Here is a 19219-nt window from a genome sequence, read left to right on the forward strand (position 1 = left end):
CAGAGAGATGAAATACCTTCCCAAACTTACTTTGAGGTTGGCAGCATTGGTGTGCAACGAGGCAAAGGAAGCTCCTTCCTGGGACTAGAATTACATATAACTGTCTTTGCTGGTGCAGGGATTTGTTGTGTGCAAGCCACTGTAACAAGGCCAGTGAGTCTGTGGAATGGTGAGTTAGGAGAAGGACGGTGTGAGTAAGTACACAACAAGCCGAGCCCAGGCATCTGGATTGGATTTATTCTACCTTAGAAGGGCAACTCCTACTGCTCCTTGCTGCCCTCTGGTGAGGCTTTTCTAACTTGTATTTTGTAGCTTCCCCCTGAAATCCAGGAGCCTAAAAAGTGAACCCAGTGGCAGCCTGGTACATCCTTCCCACATGTGCCACACACACACACACATACACACACACACACACACACACACACACACACACACACGCGCACGCACACACACACACCAACTCCAAATAGTCAACTAAGCCTGTTTTTGAAGTCATGCTCATTGAATCTGGTCCATGAGGTTTTTCAGTTAACAACATCTGATGTGATCTCCTTTATCTTCTTGGTTATGCACCGTTAACAAGCAGCAATTGATCACACTGGGAAGACATTCACCTAAATAACTGAGCAGTATCTGTCTTGGACTTATGTCACAGGCTGGCTGTGACCACAGGTCTAAAGCAGTGCTCAGATATCCTTCATTGTATCCAATAGTTACAAATGGTGACTCCTCAAGAGGATCCACTGACCTGTTAGCAGCATGGATCCAGAATGACATAGCCCCTTCATTGGCTGGGATCAATCAAGCTGAGTGAAAAGAGCAGGCTTTGGAGTTGCCAAATCTCAGCCTTGTATACCTGGACATAGGCTTGGTCCCTGCTAAAATGCAGCATCCTCATCTTTCTAGCACAGACTGTATTCCTACTACATTAATAGGGTAGTGGCTTCTGGGATGGGTCTGCCTGTTCTTTTCGCATGGATTTTAAAAAAATATATAAATCTACTTGCTCTCACAGCTAAGGCCTAAGGTTGCAAGCATGTGCTCTGCCAATAAAGATGTGTATTTGTCAAATAATGCAAACTAACCTAAACCAAAATGGCCATGGTTAAATCATGACATGAGTCCATCAAATGTTCAAGGCACTGATGAGCCCAAATGACTCAGAATATGGCTATGCATGGAAGGTCTTGGACATTGAGATAAGTGCATGATTCAACATGCATTTGGGTGTCAGGAGCCATGCTCCTGAAAATCATAGCTTTCTCTCCAATAGCACACTGCAGAATTAACTGGGTAGCCATAGTGTCTCATTCAGTATCTCCCATGACTCGTGTCAGGTAAGGGAAGTTATGTGTCTACAGATCCACTGGCCTTATCTAAGTGTCTTGGTTGGCAGGGTTGAATAGGTTGAACATCCTGTAAAGTTATGGGAACTCCAGTGTCAGATATAAAAGATGTCAGGACCTTAGAGACTGTGCTAATGCAAATGGTTGGAATCCAGACTTTGAAACCCTAGCCTTCTAAAAATCTGAGACAATAAATGTACCTACCTCACAGACCATTAGCTCGCATCCTGATGAGCAACAAAATCTCCATAAAAGGTAACAGAGCCTGGTACTAGCGGCTCATGCCTCTAATCCTATCTACTCAGGAGGCTGAGATCTGAGGATCACAGTTAGAAGTTAACCTGGGCAGGAAAGTCTGTTACACGTTTTATCTTCACTTAGTAGTTGAACAATCAGATGGTCAAATTGACCAACAGACTTACCAGGCTAGTTGGGTATAAGCTGTGTTTACTGAGAAAATAATAGGGGAAAATCATTTCATACTATTTCAATCCTCACAAAAACCTGCTGAGTAATCCCATTTTCGTTCATTGCTTTTGTTCTGTGTGTGTGTGTGTGTGTGTGTGTGTGTGTGTGTGTGTGTGTGTACTGAGATTGAGGCTTGAGCTCAAGGCCTTACATTCTCTTTTGGCTATTTTGCTTAAGGCCACATTCTACCACTGAAACCACATCTCCGGTTTTGGCTTTTTGCTGGTTAGCTGGGGATAAGAGTCTCATGGACTTTTCTGTCCAGGATTGCTTTGAACTTGGATCCTCAGATCACAGTCCTCTGAGTAGCTTGGCTTAAAGAATAGTTCTTACCAAGTCTGTTTCACTTCTTGAAGACTGGAGGCTGAGGATCTAAAACACTTGTCCCAGATTACAATTGAAAAGTGACAAGCCTGTGTTGAGATCTGGATCAGAGAGACTATATTCTTTTTGGGAGAGCAAGCTATTCTTTAAGGATAAGTTGTAGCATAGGAAATAGTGAAACACTGGTCAGATCCCTTCTCTTCCACTCAGCAAGCAGCTTCTGTGAAACATAGCCTGGCTACATAGTTTTGTTGACCTTTTCTTCTGGCTCCCTATAATTCTCTACATCTTTTATACTCAGTCTTAGTCCAGAAAGAGCATAAGGAAATTTATAGGAAAATAAAGAACAGAAAAAATAAACAAACAAAGGAACTTTAAATACAGTAGCAATAGGAAAGAAAAGTCACAGGCATAAAATGTCTTCTAGAATGGGGTTCAACTAATGCACACTGTAATAATCTATAGTCTTATGAGGAAGCCAGAGCAATAATAGCCACTTCCTGATGCCAGTTGTTCTATTTCCCAGACAGATATAATTGCAGGTGCTTTCCTTTATTCAATAGTTGTGGAGCCTGTTACACAGTAGGTGCTCAATAAATGGCTATTAAGTTCACTAAACAGTTATTGAATGACCACTCTGCATGCTGGGGTTTGCAAACCTGTTATAGACCATAAATCCTATCGCATATGCACAAGTGTGAGCGCATGCACGAAAACACACACACACACACACACACACACACACACACACACACACACCCCTACATCCTGGGCTCTGTCAAAGCAAGGAAAGAACTCAGCTTCCAGGGTGTAGGGAAAGATGGCTACAGCCATTGCAGATAAAGCTGTGCAAGGGGCTACCTTTATTTTCTGTCATTGCATGGTGCATCACCTTTAGATCAGTTTCCTTCTCTCCTCTCTGGCATACTCAAGCTGAAAACAAGCAGCACACCAATCTTTATGTGCCATGGAAGAAAACTTTTTCTACAACTATTAGCAAGAAGTTAGCATTCCAAAGTCTTGAGTATTCCTCTCAAAGCAGACACCGTGTGTCAGAGAAGAGTTACTGCTGTCCAGGTGAGTCTGCCCTGTGGAGGCAGTTGACTGTGCTTTCAGAAGCCCAGAGAGCCCAGTGGGGACCTTTACTGGGCATCACAGAGCACACAACCTTCTGAGGAAAAGCAAAGAAGGAAAAAGTGACCTCTTTCAAGAAAGGCAAGGAACATAGACTATCTGCCTTTGTTTATGGAGGATATAGGGGTCATAGTAGAAGGAAGAAAAGGAGTAACTTTTCCTTACCCATCTCTTCTGTCTACAAGTTGAATGCCATTCTGGTCTCCTGTGATCTAGCTTTTACTCCTTTGAACAATCCAGCAAAGTCCTAAGCTTCTTGGTCAATATCTGCTCACTTCTGTCTAGTTTCAGGAGATTAATAAGCATTGCAAATACAGGGGACTCCAACCTCCTCTCACTGGGTCTCTGTGCTACTGTGAATGCTTTCTTGGGGGGCATATTGGCTGTCAGGATGTTGTTCCTGTATCAGTCCCATCAGCTCCATCGAAATACTCATAGGTGGCAGGTCTGTGGCAACTGTCTTGAGCCTCCCACCTAGACAAACAAACCCATATAAACCTAAATCCTAGAGAAAAGCCATCTTTATTTCATGCCTTCAGCCTGACCAATCATCCTCTGTTGCCCAGGGAGTAGAGTAAGGAGCAAAATGAAAAATGGATGAAATTCTGAAAATCAACCTGAACGGAAGCCTCATTTACCTGAATTAGTCCTAAACCCTTTCCCAGTTTTGCAAACAAGACACTGGATTGCTTGCAAGTTCAGTGTCCTCAACCATTTTCCTTATGAGGCTGAGGCGCCAATGGTCATGAGAAGCAGGGACCAATCTGAACACTCAGGAAGTAGGGGAAGAGAGGAAGTAGAGTTTGAACAGCAGTCCTATTCCTTGTTCTGCCGGAAACCGGCTGAGCAGTTCTGGATGGCAGCGTTATCCTCTCCACTGTAGAATGTACAATACATCTATCTGTGTATGTACATGTGCATGTGTCTCATGGGGCTTGAACTCAGGACTTACGTGATATCTCTCAGCTTTTTTTGTTTTTGCTCAGGGCTGGTACTCTTAACACTTGAGCTACCACTCTACTTCTGGCTTTTTGCTTGTTAATTGGAGATGAGTTTCAGATGATTTTTCTGCTTGCATCAAACAGTGATCTCAGCCTCCGAATAGCTGGGATTACAGGCATGAGTCACTGGCACCAAACAGCAACATACATTTAAAAAAAATCTTACACCAGCTAGGTGCCAGTGGCTCACAATTATAAGCCTAGAAACTCAGGAGGTTGAGATCTAAGGATCACAGTTCAAAGCCAGCCTAGGCAGGGAAGTCCCCATGCAACTCTGATCTCCAATTAAACACACACATACACACACACAGGAAGTGGTACTATAGCTCAAAGTGGTAGAGCACTAGTATTGAGCAAAATCAGTTCATGGATAGTTCCCAGGTCCTGAGTTCAAGTCTCATGACTGACACATAAAAAGGTCACAGACCTTTTAGTACTGAAATTCATGCAACTGAGGATTGCATTTAAGCAACTGAGGATTGCTTCTAAGCCTAGACTTTTGCTGCCTTTCAGATATTCCTGCCACAGCTTGAATTTTGATAGATACAGACAAAGTCTGAGTTGGGGCCTTCTCACTGGCTTTGTCATTCCTGTCCTTCCTTCAGCACAATGCTACCTCACAGTTCTATGCAAGTGGAGGGTCTACAGCGTAGCACTCCTTGGGAACAAGAGCCACTGCTGAGAGGCTAGCTGCTAGGAAGAGGCCCCTGACATTACCCATGTTCCTAGACTGAGGCCAGGCCAGCTAGTCCAAGGTCAAGATAAGCTGCTACAGTAGAGTAAAGGAGTGGGTTACAGAGAGACTGTTTTCTCAAGGAAGTAATCTAAATGCCTGCATCAAGAACTGTGAAACTTGATCTTGTCTGAGAGTCCAGAGCTGGTGAGGCTTCAAGGAATGGATTCACACCAACCAATCATAGGAGAGTCTTACATGGTCAAGCACAAGCTGGACTCATTGCATTTGACTCTAGTGTACATGAATGCTTACTGATATACATTTTTTTGGTGGCAGTACTGGGGCTTTAACTCATGTCTAGGCATGGTCCCTTAACCTTTTTCATTCTAGGTTGAGTCTCTAACACTTGGGCTATGCTTCCATTTCTGACATTTTTGTGGTTAATTGGAGATTCTGCCCAGCCTGGCATCTAACCTTGATCCTCAAATCTTAGCCTCCTGAGTAGGTAGAATTACAGATGCAAGCCACTGGCATCTGGCTTTGACAATACATTTATCATTAAGTCTTATCATTAGGGCCTTCCCAGCCATTATTTGATATTCATTATTTATTTGTCAGCCTAACTCCTACAGGGCTTGGTGTCACCACCTCTGGGAAGTCCTCCTGGATCTAGCCTCTCTTCCCCTTCTACTACTTCCTCTAGTCTCTGGAGAATATTATTGCCAGTTTGCTCATGCCCTAGGCTGGCACTCATGACTCACAGTGCCATGCTACATGTACCAGGAACTGTCATGAGCAGAGACCATGCCCTTACAATTTTCATCGCAGCACTGACAGAGAGAGCCAAGATGGAGCTGGGGTGGAAGTTGTATTGGTAGAAAGCTGCCTAAGTCCTGATGTTGCCGGGATGGCTGGCCAGGAGAGCCTACCTCTGGGAGAAGAGGTCCCTGTAGGGGCTGCCAGGCTGCAGGGCGATGCCATAGCCCTTGCTGCTGATGCTGTTGCTGATGACGGTTACCGAGCAGTCGTCATCCGTCAGGGCTGCATATTCCACCACGGCCACGTCCCACAAAAAGGCATAGTTGCCTTTCTTTGCCTGGAAGACACAAATCACCACTAAGTCAGATTGTGGGCCATCAACCGTGACGTCTTACCTAGTGAGACACCTCAATGGTGGACATGTGGAATTTCTCTATAAGGTTCTCTTGCTCACCAGAAAACTCTCCCACTATTTTTGGCCTCTCAGATAAGAATCCAGAACGTAAATTAAGATTCTTCAGGTCAGAGATGTACAGGGAATGTGATAACTTGCCAATGATGGGAAAGACCCACCCTGAAAAACATAGGCCTTAGTGGCAGAGGTAAATATTATTCTCTTTATATTTCTACTTGGAATTTAAATGCTGCTACTTGTGAGCAATGGAGACAGTGGAAAGCACTAGGAGATGGCTGTGAGCACAGGAGATGATGGCTTTGTGTTCAGCGCAGTAAGTAGCCACGACTAAATGTCAAGTACATGTAGTTGTCCAGAAGTTGGAGATGAATCCACTGGTAACAAGGCCCTAATTGTTTAGCTGCCAGCAGGTCAGGCTCTGCCTTTCACTGCTCATTTGTGAGGATGAGCATGCACACACACACACACACACACACACACACACACACACATACACACACACACACACACACACACACACACACACAAGGGATATGTGTTGATGCATATGTACAGTACACATGGAATGACGTTGGGGGACACACAGACTCATGTATCAATATTCCCATCCAGTGCACTGTTTTGGGTACTCAGCCACACCTGACTACCACATTCTACTACTACTGCATACTACCACATTCTACTACTTTCCACACTCATCCACAATGGGAAATCATTTCTATATTGAGCCATAATTATAACTTTAACTTAAGTTGGAAAACACCCAGAGAGGAGAATTGCTTTACTTTTTTTGAAAGTGATGCAAATGACTCTTGATTTTATTTTCTTTTCCCCTTGTTTTTCCTTTGTACCAGTGCTTTGTATATCCTCCTTGAAACTGTCAATGGTCTTGTCCCTAGCCCCTGCTTTTATTCAGTAGACTCTTCATGACCTCTAAGATTCCTCAAAGAGCACTATAGCTGCTAATACAAAGCTCAGGGTTTTACTTCTTTCTTATTTCCTGCTTTGGGGTTGGGAAATTGAAACAGAGTCTCGCTTGATATTCAAGCCATAGACTCAGCTTCCTCAATAGGGAATCCCTAAAATCACAAGTTTCTGCCTCTGGGAAAGCCCAGAATATACTTTCTCTCTCCGTCTCTCTCTGTCTTTGTCTGTCTTTCTTTCTGCCTGTTTACCTACCTCTCCTCTCTCTCTCTCTCTCTCTCTCTCTCTCTCTCTCTCTCTCTCTCTCTCTCTCTCTCTCTCTCTCTCTCTCTCTCTCACCTGCTCTCACTCTCGCTCTCTCTCTTATTAAAGTTAATTATATGAAAGCTCAGGGTTCCATATAATTCTCAACTCCTCCTTCCTCAGCTTCCTGAGTGCTGGGATTACAGGTATGTGCAATTACACTCCGTGAGAGTTTATTTCTTTTAGTACCATAAATGCATATAATCCAAGATATCTCCTTTTCTTGTCAGATTCCATCCATCAGAAGGATTTGTGGACAGAATATGATCTACAGAGGCAATGACCTGCTCCTAGTGTTTCTCACAATTTTGCCTACTACCTTGTCGGAAACAACACACACCCATGTCACCCACTAACTTTCACATCAGGGAACACTTCAAATATCACACCAAACCCTCATTCCTCAACCAAGCCAATTTCAAACATCCAAAAGGACTTTAACCTAGGTTGCCAAATTATACACATCTCTCTTCCTCCATGTAGGAAGATAACAGTCTTTGGACTTTCTTTCCTACTGGCAAACAAGTTTTCTCATGAAAAGATATACATTTTCAACTTCTTAGTAACCATGTTTCTCAGCAAAACTGTTGACTTATGACCTAATATTTGGCTTCAGCCAGACCTGGGAACATTTTACTTTCATACCCCCAATTCAACATGACAATCAGACACTGTTATTTGTACGATTTCAAAAGGGCATGTCATGTTGAGGGAAGAATTAAGATCAGCTTCACTTTACCTTTCAAGTGAGGTTCCAAGAAGGAAAAGAAATAAGCTGGGTTAAGTCAAGTGGAAGCAGATTCAGAGCAAAGCGTACCAGTGTCACTATAATGGGACAACTGCATTCTACATGCATGTGTGGTTACTGAAAGGGCTCAGACAGTGAACACAGTTTAGGAAGACCACTACATCTATATTTATGGACACAGCTGTGAAATATTGAAAAGCTATACTATGTACCAACTTTTACTCCCTGCTCAACCGGGAGGCAGTTCCGAAAGGGAGGAGAAAGTAGGAGTCTCATTTTGCTGTTTTGGTTTGGGTTCTGTTTTTGCCTGGCCTGCGGCTTGAACTCAAAGCCTAGATGCTGTCCCTAAGTTTTTCACTCAATGCTAGTGTTCTACCACTTTAAGTCACAGCACTACTTCCAGTTTTCCGGTGATTAACTGGAGATAAGAGTCTCATGGACTTTCCTGCCCAGACTGGCTTCAAACTATGATCCTCAGATCTCAGCCTCTTGTGTAGCTAGGACTATAGGCAGGAGCCACTGGCACACAAATGGGGGTCTTTCTTGTGTTTTCTTGTGGCTAAGTTTCTGATCTACTCAACAGTGCCAAAATAGGACGACTTAGAGATATTTGCCATGTTTTGTCATAGGGCCAAATCAACAATGAAAAAGGCACCAACAGTAGTAAAATGAAGCAGATTATAGCTCCATCTTTATCACTAACATTTTTTTTATTTCTCTTTTCTCTTTTTCCTGTCCTGGGGCTTGAATTCAGGGCCTGGGCACTATCTTTGAGCTACTTTTGTTTTTACTCTTTTCCTCAAGGTTAACACTCTACAACTTGAACAAAAGCTTTACTTCGAACAACTGAAAGTTAATTGGAAATAAAGGTCTTATGAATTTTCCTGCTTGGGCTGGCTTTGAGGAATTAGGATTGCAAATATCCCTTCTTAATTTCCTCAACAGCCTCAAAATCTCTAGAATAACTCCACCTCTCAGTCCTGCAATTAGCAGTGTGTAACACTCAAATTTTTTTTTCAGGGGAGTTCACAAAGATCAATTTCCAGAAGAATATTCTGGACCTTGCAAATATCTCCTGGTCTTTCTGTGTGAGACAAAAGCCTTGCTAGCTCAGGCTGTGTCATCAGAAACATCTCAGAGCCAGCTTTTCCAAGTCAAACACCTACACCCACCACAGGTGTATTGTCTGTATATGGATTCATTCCATGTTTCCTTGTAGAATGAGCTTCAGACCTTTCTACATTAAAAAAAAACACTATGACAAATTTGATAACTGGAGAATCTGAATCAATTTTTTATGGATGTTAACAATTCTGAAATCTTATTATTTTGCTGGTTGGTCTTAAGACAACTAAAGTACCAAGGCTCTGCCTTGAGAGCCAAGAATTACTATATTTCCTGTCCTACCTATCACAAACTTGTCCTCTCATTTATTTTCAGCCAGTCTTAGGGCTTGAACTCAGTTTCTGAGTTTTTTGCTCATGCCTACTTCTCTTGTCACTAGGCCCACAGCTTTACTTTCAGGTTTCTGTGGTTTCATTGGGGATAAGAGTCTCATAGACTTTTCTGCCTATCTTGTTTAAAACCACAGTTTTCAGATCTCAGCCTCCTGGATAGCTAGGATTACAGACATGAGCTACCAGTGCCCTGCTTATAGTGTATTATTTTTTTGCCAGTTCTGGGCTTAAGCTCAGGGCCTGAGCACTGTCCTTGGGCTTTCTCAAGGCTTGAGCTCTACCACTTGAGCCTCAGCACCACTTCCGGCTTTTTTTTCTATGTATGTGGTACTGCGGAATCGAATTCGGCAGGGTGGGGGGGTGGGTCTTAGTGCATGCTGGGTAAGCACTCTACCACTAAGCCAAACACCCTGCCCTATAGTGTATTCTAATTAATATCTAGTGAGGGAAAATTTGTAAGAAAATAAATGAGATTATTCTTAGAGGTAATAACCATCACATACAATCCTGTGAAAAAATTAATGAAGCAAAACATAATGTGAACCCAGGAAGTTACTATAGTTTTCAGACTGGCAAATTGAAACTTAACTTAAAAAAATAACACAAAGTATCTAAAAGACAGCAAATATTTGAAATATTACAAATCTAGTGTTGACTCTAAAGTAAAGGGGGAATCGTTTAAATGGTCAATGTTCAGGAAATAATCTATGAAATTATGATCAAGAGTAGAATGGGATAAAAAAATTTAAAGAGTAGAATGAGATCTTGTGCAACATAGTCTCATTATAAAGACTGCATTAAAACTATATGAATAAGCCTGTAATTACAGGAGTTCACGCCTGTAATTCTAACTACTCAGTAGGCTGAGCTTTACAGATCATGGTTCTAACTCAGCCAGAGCAGAAAAGTCAATGAGACTTTTATCTCCAATTAACTATCAAAGAGGTTAAAATGGAGATGTGGCTCAAGTGGTAGAGTAGATATAGTGTCCAGACTCTGAGTTAAAGTCCTAGTACTGGCAATAAATATATAAATAAACTACAAATAAATATTGAACTATAAGTACATGAATAAATAAATAAAGGAAATTCTATCCTTGACCCTAAAACACTTGAGAAAATCTCCCTGATATTCTTTGGCCTGCTTCTAAATAGTTAGCTTCTTTCTTCTCCCAACCCATTTCCCAAAAATAAAAATAATGAATCAGCAAACCAAAAACAGTTGGTACAAGAATTTTTTTTAAAAAGTAGATGTGAGAAGGTAAGGGAGAATGAAAGAATATCTCTGGCATTAGAGACAGTCAAGGGCATCTGGGTTTTCATCGCCTGGGTGCCAGGATAGCAGCAGGGAGATGGACTACCCCTGGCTGATCTCCCAGCAAACATTGCAGCAAATGGAATCCAAACCTATGATGTCCACCTGCACAGCGGATGCCTGCAAACTGAAACACATAGACACCACAAGAGGCCCCATGCTTGGCAGGTTATGAGTGGACTACATTGCTGCAGGAAGGTTGGACGCCACAGCCACAGGTGACCTATGACACTGGATGGACTCATTGGCTCTCCAGTGCTTCTCTCTGGTTATAAAAAGAGATTGCACAGTCTTTCATTTCTCCCACTGCTTCCATCCTTCCCAGAGCTGGTTTGGAACACACACTTCCAGAGATAATACCCTTTAAAACAACGAACCCCGACACACTCATTTCTAATCCATCCTAACTGTTTGGTCTCCCCAGATGAGAAATGTAATGCAGCCAACCCCAGTGCCAATGCTGCTATCACAAAGTGTGCATGTTAGCTAGGCATGTATAATGCCAGGTCCTGAGTGGGTGTGAAGCATCCCCTGGTGGCAGAGTCTCCAGAAACCAGACATCTTTTTCTCAAGTACAGTTATCCTCTTTAATAGATGAAGAAACTGAGACTGGGAGAATGGGAGTGATTCATTATAAACAAGCTCAGCTTTTGAGCAGGATTTCTAGGTCATCCTCAGGGCTTCATCTGATGGCAAAGAGGCCTGTACTTACTCTCCATTCTGCTGGGATGTGAGGAGGGTACTAAGAAAAAAGGGGTTTCTGGGGTATCTTTGTTCTTGGACAGTTTCCCAGGAGATTCTGCTACACCACACTGAATGGCAATGCTTATTTTCCCACCAGTGTCATCCATTAAGATGACAGTGTGGGAGAAGAGGGGATATGGTTGTGTACCTTCTCCAAGGATTCTTTACACACCTGATGCATTAACCATCTAGGCGGCACATTTATTGTCTTCTTTTATACCTTTCATTCACTCCAACAAAACAGAGCTCAGCCTTCCATGCTCTCAAGTCTTAACTCCTATAATCATCTTCATACAATGGCAACATGTTGCCAGACACAGCCTGAACCCTGGCTACACTGATACCTGTATTGTGCACTATGCCAAATCACAGAATGCAGCAGTAAAACCCCAGACCTTCTGCAGAGAAAAGGCCAATTTTACAGCTTGCTAGTAAGACAGTTGGTTGGCATATTGCTGGAATGGCAGTTTGGTGAGGAGAATCAAATGCTTCTTTTTAAAAAATCGACCTATATAGCAACTCTACCCCTGTGGGATTTATCTTATAGAATTGTTCCATTTCTAAAAAGATATGTGTGTGAAGATTTTTTTCCCAGAACAGCACTTGCTAAACTAGTAGGAAATTGGAAATAATCTCAATGTCCAACTAGTGAGAATTGAGTAGGTAAATGGTAGCCTTAAATGAGGGACTATTTTCTTTTCACTAAAATGGTGTTTTCAGCATATTTGTTGCTGAGGAAAATGTCTCTGATAAATGGAAGACAGCTCTGGGCATAAGTCAGTCTAAGTTGCTGGAGTCTAACTATATGGATCCAAATCTCAGCTGCATTGTTTGTCAACAGTGTGAGTGATTTAACACATCCAGGCCTGTGTTCCACTGGGTAGCAAATGGGCAGAGTTCAGCTGAAGATCACATATACATTACATACATTTGACATACTGAAGGTTTTGTGAAATGAATGCTAATATTTACACCATTTAATGAGAAAAAGCCTGTGATATTTGGTAATACTAGCTCTTTTTTCAATTTTGTGTCAAAGGACCATGTTCATTAAAAAATAAACACAAGAATCAAAAATCAAGTAGCAAATGATCAACTTTGGTGAGTGAAATGGATGAGTTTGGTTGGCTTTTTACAACCTCTGTGGTGCCCAAGGCTTCTGCAGTACAGCACGCCTTTCTTCTATGCTTGCAGATGTCTAAGAGGGTAATTGTAGAGAATCAGCCTTCTCCCTTGAGCACTGTATAATGAGAAGAGAGGTGGGCAGCAGGAAGGCCACATGACCACACCCAGCTCTCCAGCAGATCTGCATTCTCAGGCAATGAGAATAGCTTCCTGCAAGAAATACCATAATGTGAAATTCCAGTGCACAGCTCCGTGCCAGAACCCCACACGGTGGGGGGTTCAACCCCTGCTGTGCCTCCAGCTGCAGAAGTCTCCAGCTGGATGCAGATCAACCTATCCACTGTGATGCCTTTCCACCCCCTTGACCTGACTGCCAGTCATTCCTCCACTTTCATACGCCATGTGCATGGGTGTGCAGAACTCTAGGGGAGCACATGGAAATGGTGGAATGCAGGTGTGTCAATGCGGGGAGTGTGTGTGTGTGAACAGAAGTGGACATCTGTGAGGATAAGTGTATACCTGTGTGTGTATGCATGTGAGAATATGTGGCAGCATGTGTATCAATGTCTATTGTAAGAATTGTGAGTGTGGGGTAATGTATACATGTTGATACATGTCTAAGTGAACATGCAGGTTGACATCTGTGTGTAGGTGTGCATGCATGCATGCATGACTGTGTGTGGGTATCTATGTGTGTGAACCACTTGAGTGTGTATGGTTGCGTGAGTGCACATGTGTATATGAGCCAAATGATTATGTGTATGGATGTCAATTGTGTATTCATAGGTGTGGATATGTGTATGCTTATGGGCATATGTGTAGGGCCTACATGCCACATATCAAGAGCATAACACTCCCTGGGAAAGGAACCCTAAGGTATCAACACAAGGTTCAGGAAGGTTCCACTGGAGATTTGGAGCTATCTCCAATGGGAAGACATTATCCAAAATGCCAGGACGATGAAAGGCATCTGGGGACTGAAGGATACCTTCAAGATGACTTTCCATTTGGAGTAGGCCCTGGAGCAGCCAAAGGAGGCAGAATAGAACAGGCACAGTGAGAGGGAGGGATATCAAAGCTGGACTCGCCACCATCACCATACAAGCTACTCTTCTGAAGCCTCTATGGGGTGCCAAGTCCACTGGGCTCTGACTTTCAAGCCACAGTGAACAAGGTGAAGCTGGACAGTGTGGTGTCATAACTGAAGATTGGCTAAGCCAGAGGACGTCCTTAGTGGGCTCAGTCATACTGTAGGCATGAGGCTGGATTACAGGTTGGCCCTGGTGCCACCAGGGAGGTCCTTGCAGAAGGAAGGTACTTTCTACTAAGTTTATAGTAGGAAAATGGCCCTAAGTTCTAAGAATTCTGCCAATGATAGCCTGCCCCATCCTGGCACTCCAATGTCCTGGGGTTATATAATCTATCAGGAGGGGCACAAGATGGTAAAGAATGGTGAGTAATTTTGTATCTTAACTTTTGGCCTTCTACTGCGCATGTGTTGATCTCTTTTCTCCCCTTTCACTTTCTAGAGTCATTGACTCTAGTCCCAAAGGAGTACGAGCAGTCCTCATGAGCCCTCAGAGTTGAGTTCCTAGAGGGAACAAATACACTCCCGCCCTCCTACTCCTCCAAGAGAAAGAGACGGCATCAAAAGTGCCTGCCGCATTACAAGAACTCAAACGAGTGTTAGCACATGGCTTCAGCATTGCGGTAATCAAATCACCAGCAGCATGGCATAAAGTTGGGATCCTGATTAAAACGCAATTGCCTTGAGATAAATGACACTTGAAATTGTCCTCCATCATCAGCCTGGCAGATTAGAAAGATGGTTAGATTGGGTTACACTCTTGGCTTAATTACTGACTTGTTATCAATTTATAAAAAAAAAATGTAAGAGAAGCCCAGATGGTCCTTAAGGATCTTCTCCAGATTTAACCTCCTCCACGTCTGTGGGAAAGACTCGTGGGTCCCAAAGTGTGTCCCTTGGAGAGGCAGCAGCAGCAGCATCGATGTGGAAGAAGTGTCGGTTTTCAGGCTGCATACCAGGCCCATTGCATAAAAGCGAGGTCAAGCGCAGAGAGCATTATGGATTTGTACACGGAGCATTGGCTCTGAGGGAAAATTATGGAGTATAGCAAGAGTGCCGAACACACACTTTCAAGGGAAGTCACACCAGATATTTTCCTTGATCAAGTTACTGTACCTCCATGCTGTCTCAATGAGTATCTTCTAAGTTTCCTGGGTAAACTTTCATGTTCCACACTGTCCACTTCCCATACAAAGGAAGTTGAGATTTAGAAATAACTGTGGTCACCAGGTGCTGATGCCTGCTGTAATTCTTGATCAGAAGGCTGAGAGCTGAGGATGGTGGTTTGAAGTCAGCCTAGGCAGGAAAGTCTGTGAGACTCTTATTTCCAAGTATCCAACAAAAAGCTACAACTGGAACAGTGGCTCAAGTGGTAGAGCACCAGCCTTGAGCAAACAAACTAACAAAAAGCTAAGGAACTGTGACCAGGCCTTGAATTCAAGGCCCGGGACTACCACTGAAAAAAGTAATAAAAAATAATAAATACTTTCCTTAGCCAGAAAATTTAGTCATTGGCAGAGCTTAAATTTCCCCAGCTGTCCTTAAGTGAGTGGTATTTTCCACTATCATGTGAAAAATTCTACTTCAGTAGCCCTCAAGAGCCACCTAGAACCCCTAAGCCATTGGTTATGCTCTGATAATGTTTTTCCCAAGTTTGTACTAATGATGTCTGTCTTTAACATTTCACCCATGAAGGCACTATAGCCCTGTTCTGTTTGGAGCCTTTGGTTCTCTGGAGAGAAGTAGCCTTATTTAGTAAACCAAGAATTTTCCTACTGGAAAAGTTTCATCTTAACTCCACTGGACAGGGAATTGATGTGATACAAAGGAGGGGGAAAAGAACAGAAAAGGGTAGGAAAGGAAAGGAAAGGAAAGGAAAGGAAAACTTCGGAGAAACAATGACTACTTTCTCTAAATGTGAAATTGTACACCATCAGCAAAATTGGAGCCATCTACAAGCTTCTCAACAGAGCAAAGGGGCACATTGATTTTTCAAGGATTTGTCAAAAATTTTTAATTATCCAGAGACAATGATGGACAACAATCCCATCTGAGTATTTTGTGGGAAAAATTAAGAATGATTGAAGAGAAACAGTAAATGAGTTTGCCTAGATATAAATGGAACCACGAAGGGAAATGAATACAAAAATCAGCAAGTAGGCCGGGAGTTTGGCCTAGTGGTTAAAGTGCTTGCCTAGCATGCATGAAGACCCAGGTTCGATTCCTCGGTACCACATACATAGAAAAAAAAAGCCAGAAGTGGTGCTGAGGCTCAAGTGGTAGAGCTCTAGCCTTGAGAAACTCCAAGGACAGTGCTCAGGCCCTGAGCTCAAGCCCAGGACTGGCAAAAAAAAAATCAGCAAGTATAGCGAATGGGCTTTCTTGTAGTCAAACACATCATAAGGCCATGTGGATATTGTGCCTCAAGCATATACATATACATAGAGAAGAATCTAAGCTCCTCCTCTGCGCATCCTGTCTAATAATCCAGTCTGCTGTTTAACATACTGTTGGAGCTAGAAAAATGAGTAACCTAGGTCAGCGAAGACAGGGACCTTCTCTTCCCTCCAGCTCACCTGCCATCCTTCTCTTCTCTGTATCCCACCTAGAGGCTGATCCACACAGGAAACAGAAGAGGCTGGGCTGACCACTAGCTCAGAGTCACTTTCTAAACTTCAAAAGTAAAATCAAATACAAATGCAGCAACCATTCTAAGTGTCAGTGCCGTCAGATCAAACAGATCCTAGCAAATGGAAGAAAGGGGTGGGGACTCATTCAAACATAGATTGCTAACTTTCCCCATTCCAGCTTCTGATCTGATAGTCCTGAATTAGAACCCAAGAATATGCGTATCTCACAAGCACCCAGGGACTGCAGGCCCCACATTTTGAAGAGTGGCTAACATGTACTCTCTGCCAATCCCTTCCTATCACTGCCAGTCTTCATTGTTCTGGAAGAACCAATCATATTATTCTTCTTTTTTCAAGAATTAATTAACCTGCCTATGATTTTGTAGCTGGCAAAAGCAAGATAGAGGAACTAATCCAGTTCTCAGTGACTCAAATCCCGTAACTTATTTGGCCACACTGCAGACTTTAAACTAAGCACTTGACTTTGTCAAGTCAAGGGTCAAGAAAAACATATGAAATTATATCCAGCTGCCACAGTGGTTTTGCCATGTGAAGAAAATTTAAGACTTTTAAAATTTCTAAACATCAAATGCTCATAGAAGAGATTTGCCATTTAACACACCCATATCTATGTCTAGTGTTTTTTGGTCAGAATGCCTATTTCCGTCATTCTCTCTGTTTCACCTGCCTCTTCCTTGAACACAGAGATACACTGAGTATTCTGACTATATTTATACACTTCAATTTTTTCAATCATTCGCCTGTGTCCCTCTGACTCCCATACTCAGACTTATTTCAGTTCCCTGATTTTCATTCCATTAAAATGTTTATTTTTTGAAAGGTTTGATCCAGGAACTTTCATGCTGATTCTACTTCACTTCAGTTAGAATGGCCATAATTAAAAATATGACTAGCAACAAATGCTGACAAAGATGTAGGAGCAAAAGAACCCTGTACGTTATTCTTGGGAAAGGAACTTAGTGCAAGTATTGTGGAAATCAGTATGGACATTACTTAAAAACAAACAAAACAAAACCACTCAACACTTGAACTCTTGAACATTTACCTAAAATATGCATGATAGGCTACAACCAAAGTACCTACACACCCATGTTTATTGCTGCATTGCTCATAACAGCCAACTTATGGGGAATAGCCAGATGCTCAACAACAGATAACTGGATCCAGAATGTGGTACACACTATGGAATTTTACAATTCAAGATATATGCAATGGACTCTCACACAACCTACTCTTCATATTTCTTTAGCTAACTCCAGGCAGCCCTTGATTCCGGAAGGAAAGAGAAGCGGTCGATGTCATGTGATCACAACTGCTATCATAAACTATGCCTTAATAGACTGGGAGGCCACCCTGGGAGTTTAGGTTGAAGAGTGGCATTCTCTCATTTTACTTGTGCATTCATATTCCTTTATATCATTCCTGAAGCATCAACCTTGAGAGGCAAAGGTTGTGCCTTAGGGCAGGCACATTGATGAGCTGCAAAAGAGGTCTCATCATCCTGATCTAGAAGATTAAAGAAAAAACTCCCATCTTGTACGGATGAACAAGCTCGAGCTCTACCTGACTTACAGCTTTGTCAAGTGGTGGAATCCTTAGAGAATCTTGGTGGGTCACCAATTCAAATCTGGTGCCACCCTAATGAAGACCCCACTGCACAGCTTACGGATTCCACATCTCTTCCCCTTCTAGAAAATCTTACCGTATTCCCTTGTGATGAACTGAGGTTGGATTCATGGGCAGTATGGCTGAAGTTCAAGTCCTGGTCCACGTGGAAACCCTTCAGATATTAGAAACAACAAAATTCTACTTCTGAAGATGTCTGTTACCAGGACAACCATTTCTGCTCTTTTTGGGGAGGAGACCTTCATAAGGAGAGCTTTTCAGAGCTCTTACTGATCCTACCGTTTGCCTTTTTTTTAACTTTATTGACTTCTCCTCTCTCTCTCTGCTCTCTCTCTCTCTTTCTCTAACACACACACACACACACACACACACACACACACACAAACACATACACATCACTCTTAAATTTAAATTACAGGGTTCAGATTAACTCTAAATACTATTTCAATAGTATCCCCCTGGAATTGGAAAAATCTACACCTACTTAGTTACATTTTCTAGTCTTAATGGTGGCATGATGATGTTGGCAATCCGACACCAGGAGGGTAGAGTTAAGTAATCTGTGGGCAAGGGGCTCAATTATTTTGAGTTTCACATTCCTTATTTGCAAAGTGAAAATATCATAGAGCACCCTCTGTGTGGAGATTGAGTGCATTCTCATAATGTCATACATACCTATTTCTTTAAGAAATGTTATTGTGATTTCTCCCTTAAAATCTTCTGGGTTTTGGATAAACATTTTGCCAACAAAATGGAAAGAACAATAAGCTAAGCAAATGTGGCCAACAAATTGGAATATGCAATAAATTAAAATTGTTTTCATCAGCCCTCACTTCTTGATGTTAGTGTAATCAAATAACAAAACAATTCCCTTCAAAATGTAAAATCTTAAATCATAAAATTCAAGCCAATAATATTCAATGGAACAAATAGAATGGAATCTGTCCTTATTACAGCCAGTGCTAAGGTAAAGTATTTCAGGCCTGGGTACAAAGCCAAATTACAGGGCAGAAGAAATCCGAAATATAAAATCAGATTTAAGAAAATCAACATCCTCCCACTCCCTCCAGTGATGAGTCTGAAATAATCAAAGTTAGCATGATGGCATGGATATTGG

At 42.3% G+C, this 19219-nt stretch overlaps 1 protein-coding gene across 1 annotated transcript in view; it reads right to left on the minus strand.

The window, feature by feature from the left end:
- LOC150064928 (glutamate receptor ionotropic, delta-1-like) overlaps positions 1 to 19219 on the minus strand; it is a 143707-nt gene that overhangs the window by 15755 nt on the left and 108733 nt on the right. Inside the window, exon 3 of the mRNA XM_090329547.1 lies at positions 5879 to 6045. Within this exon, the coding sequence (XP_090185673.1) occupies positions 5879 to 6045 (167 nt within the window). The remainder of the gene's footprint in view (positions 1 to 5878; positions 6046 to 19219) is intronic.

Source organism: Megascapheus bottae, chromosome 3, assembly GCF_031878675.1.
Source record: "Megascapheus bottae isolate mThoBot1 chromosome 3, mThoBot2.hap1, whole genome shotgun sequence".
Taxonomy (NCBI): Eukaryota; Metazoa; Chordata; class Mammalia; order Rodentia; family Geomyidae; genus Megascapheus; species Megascapheus bottae.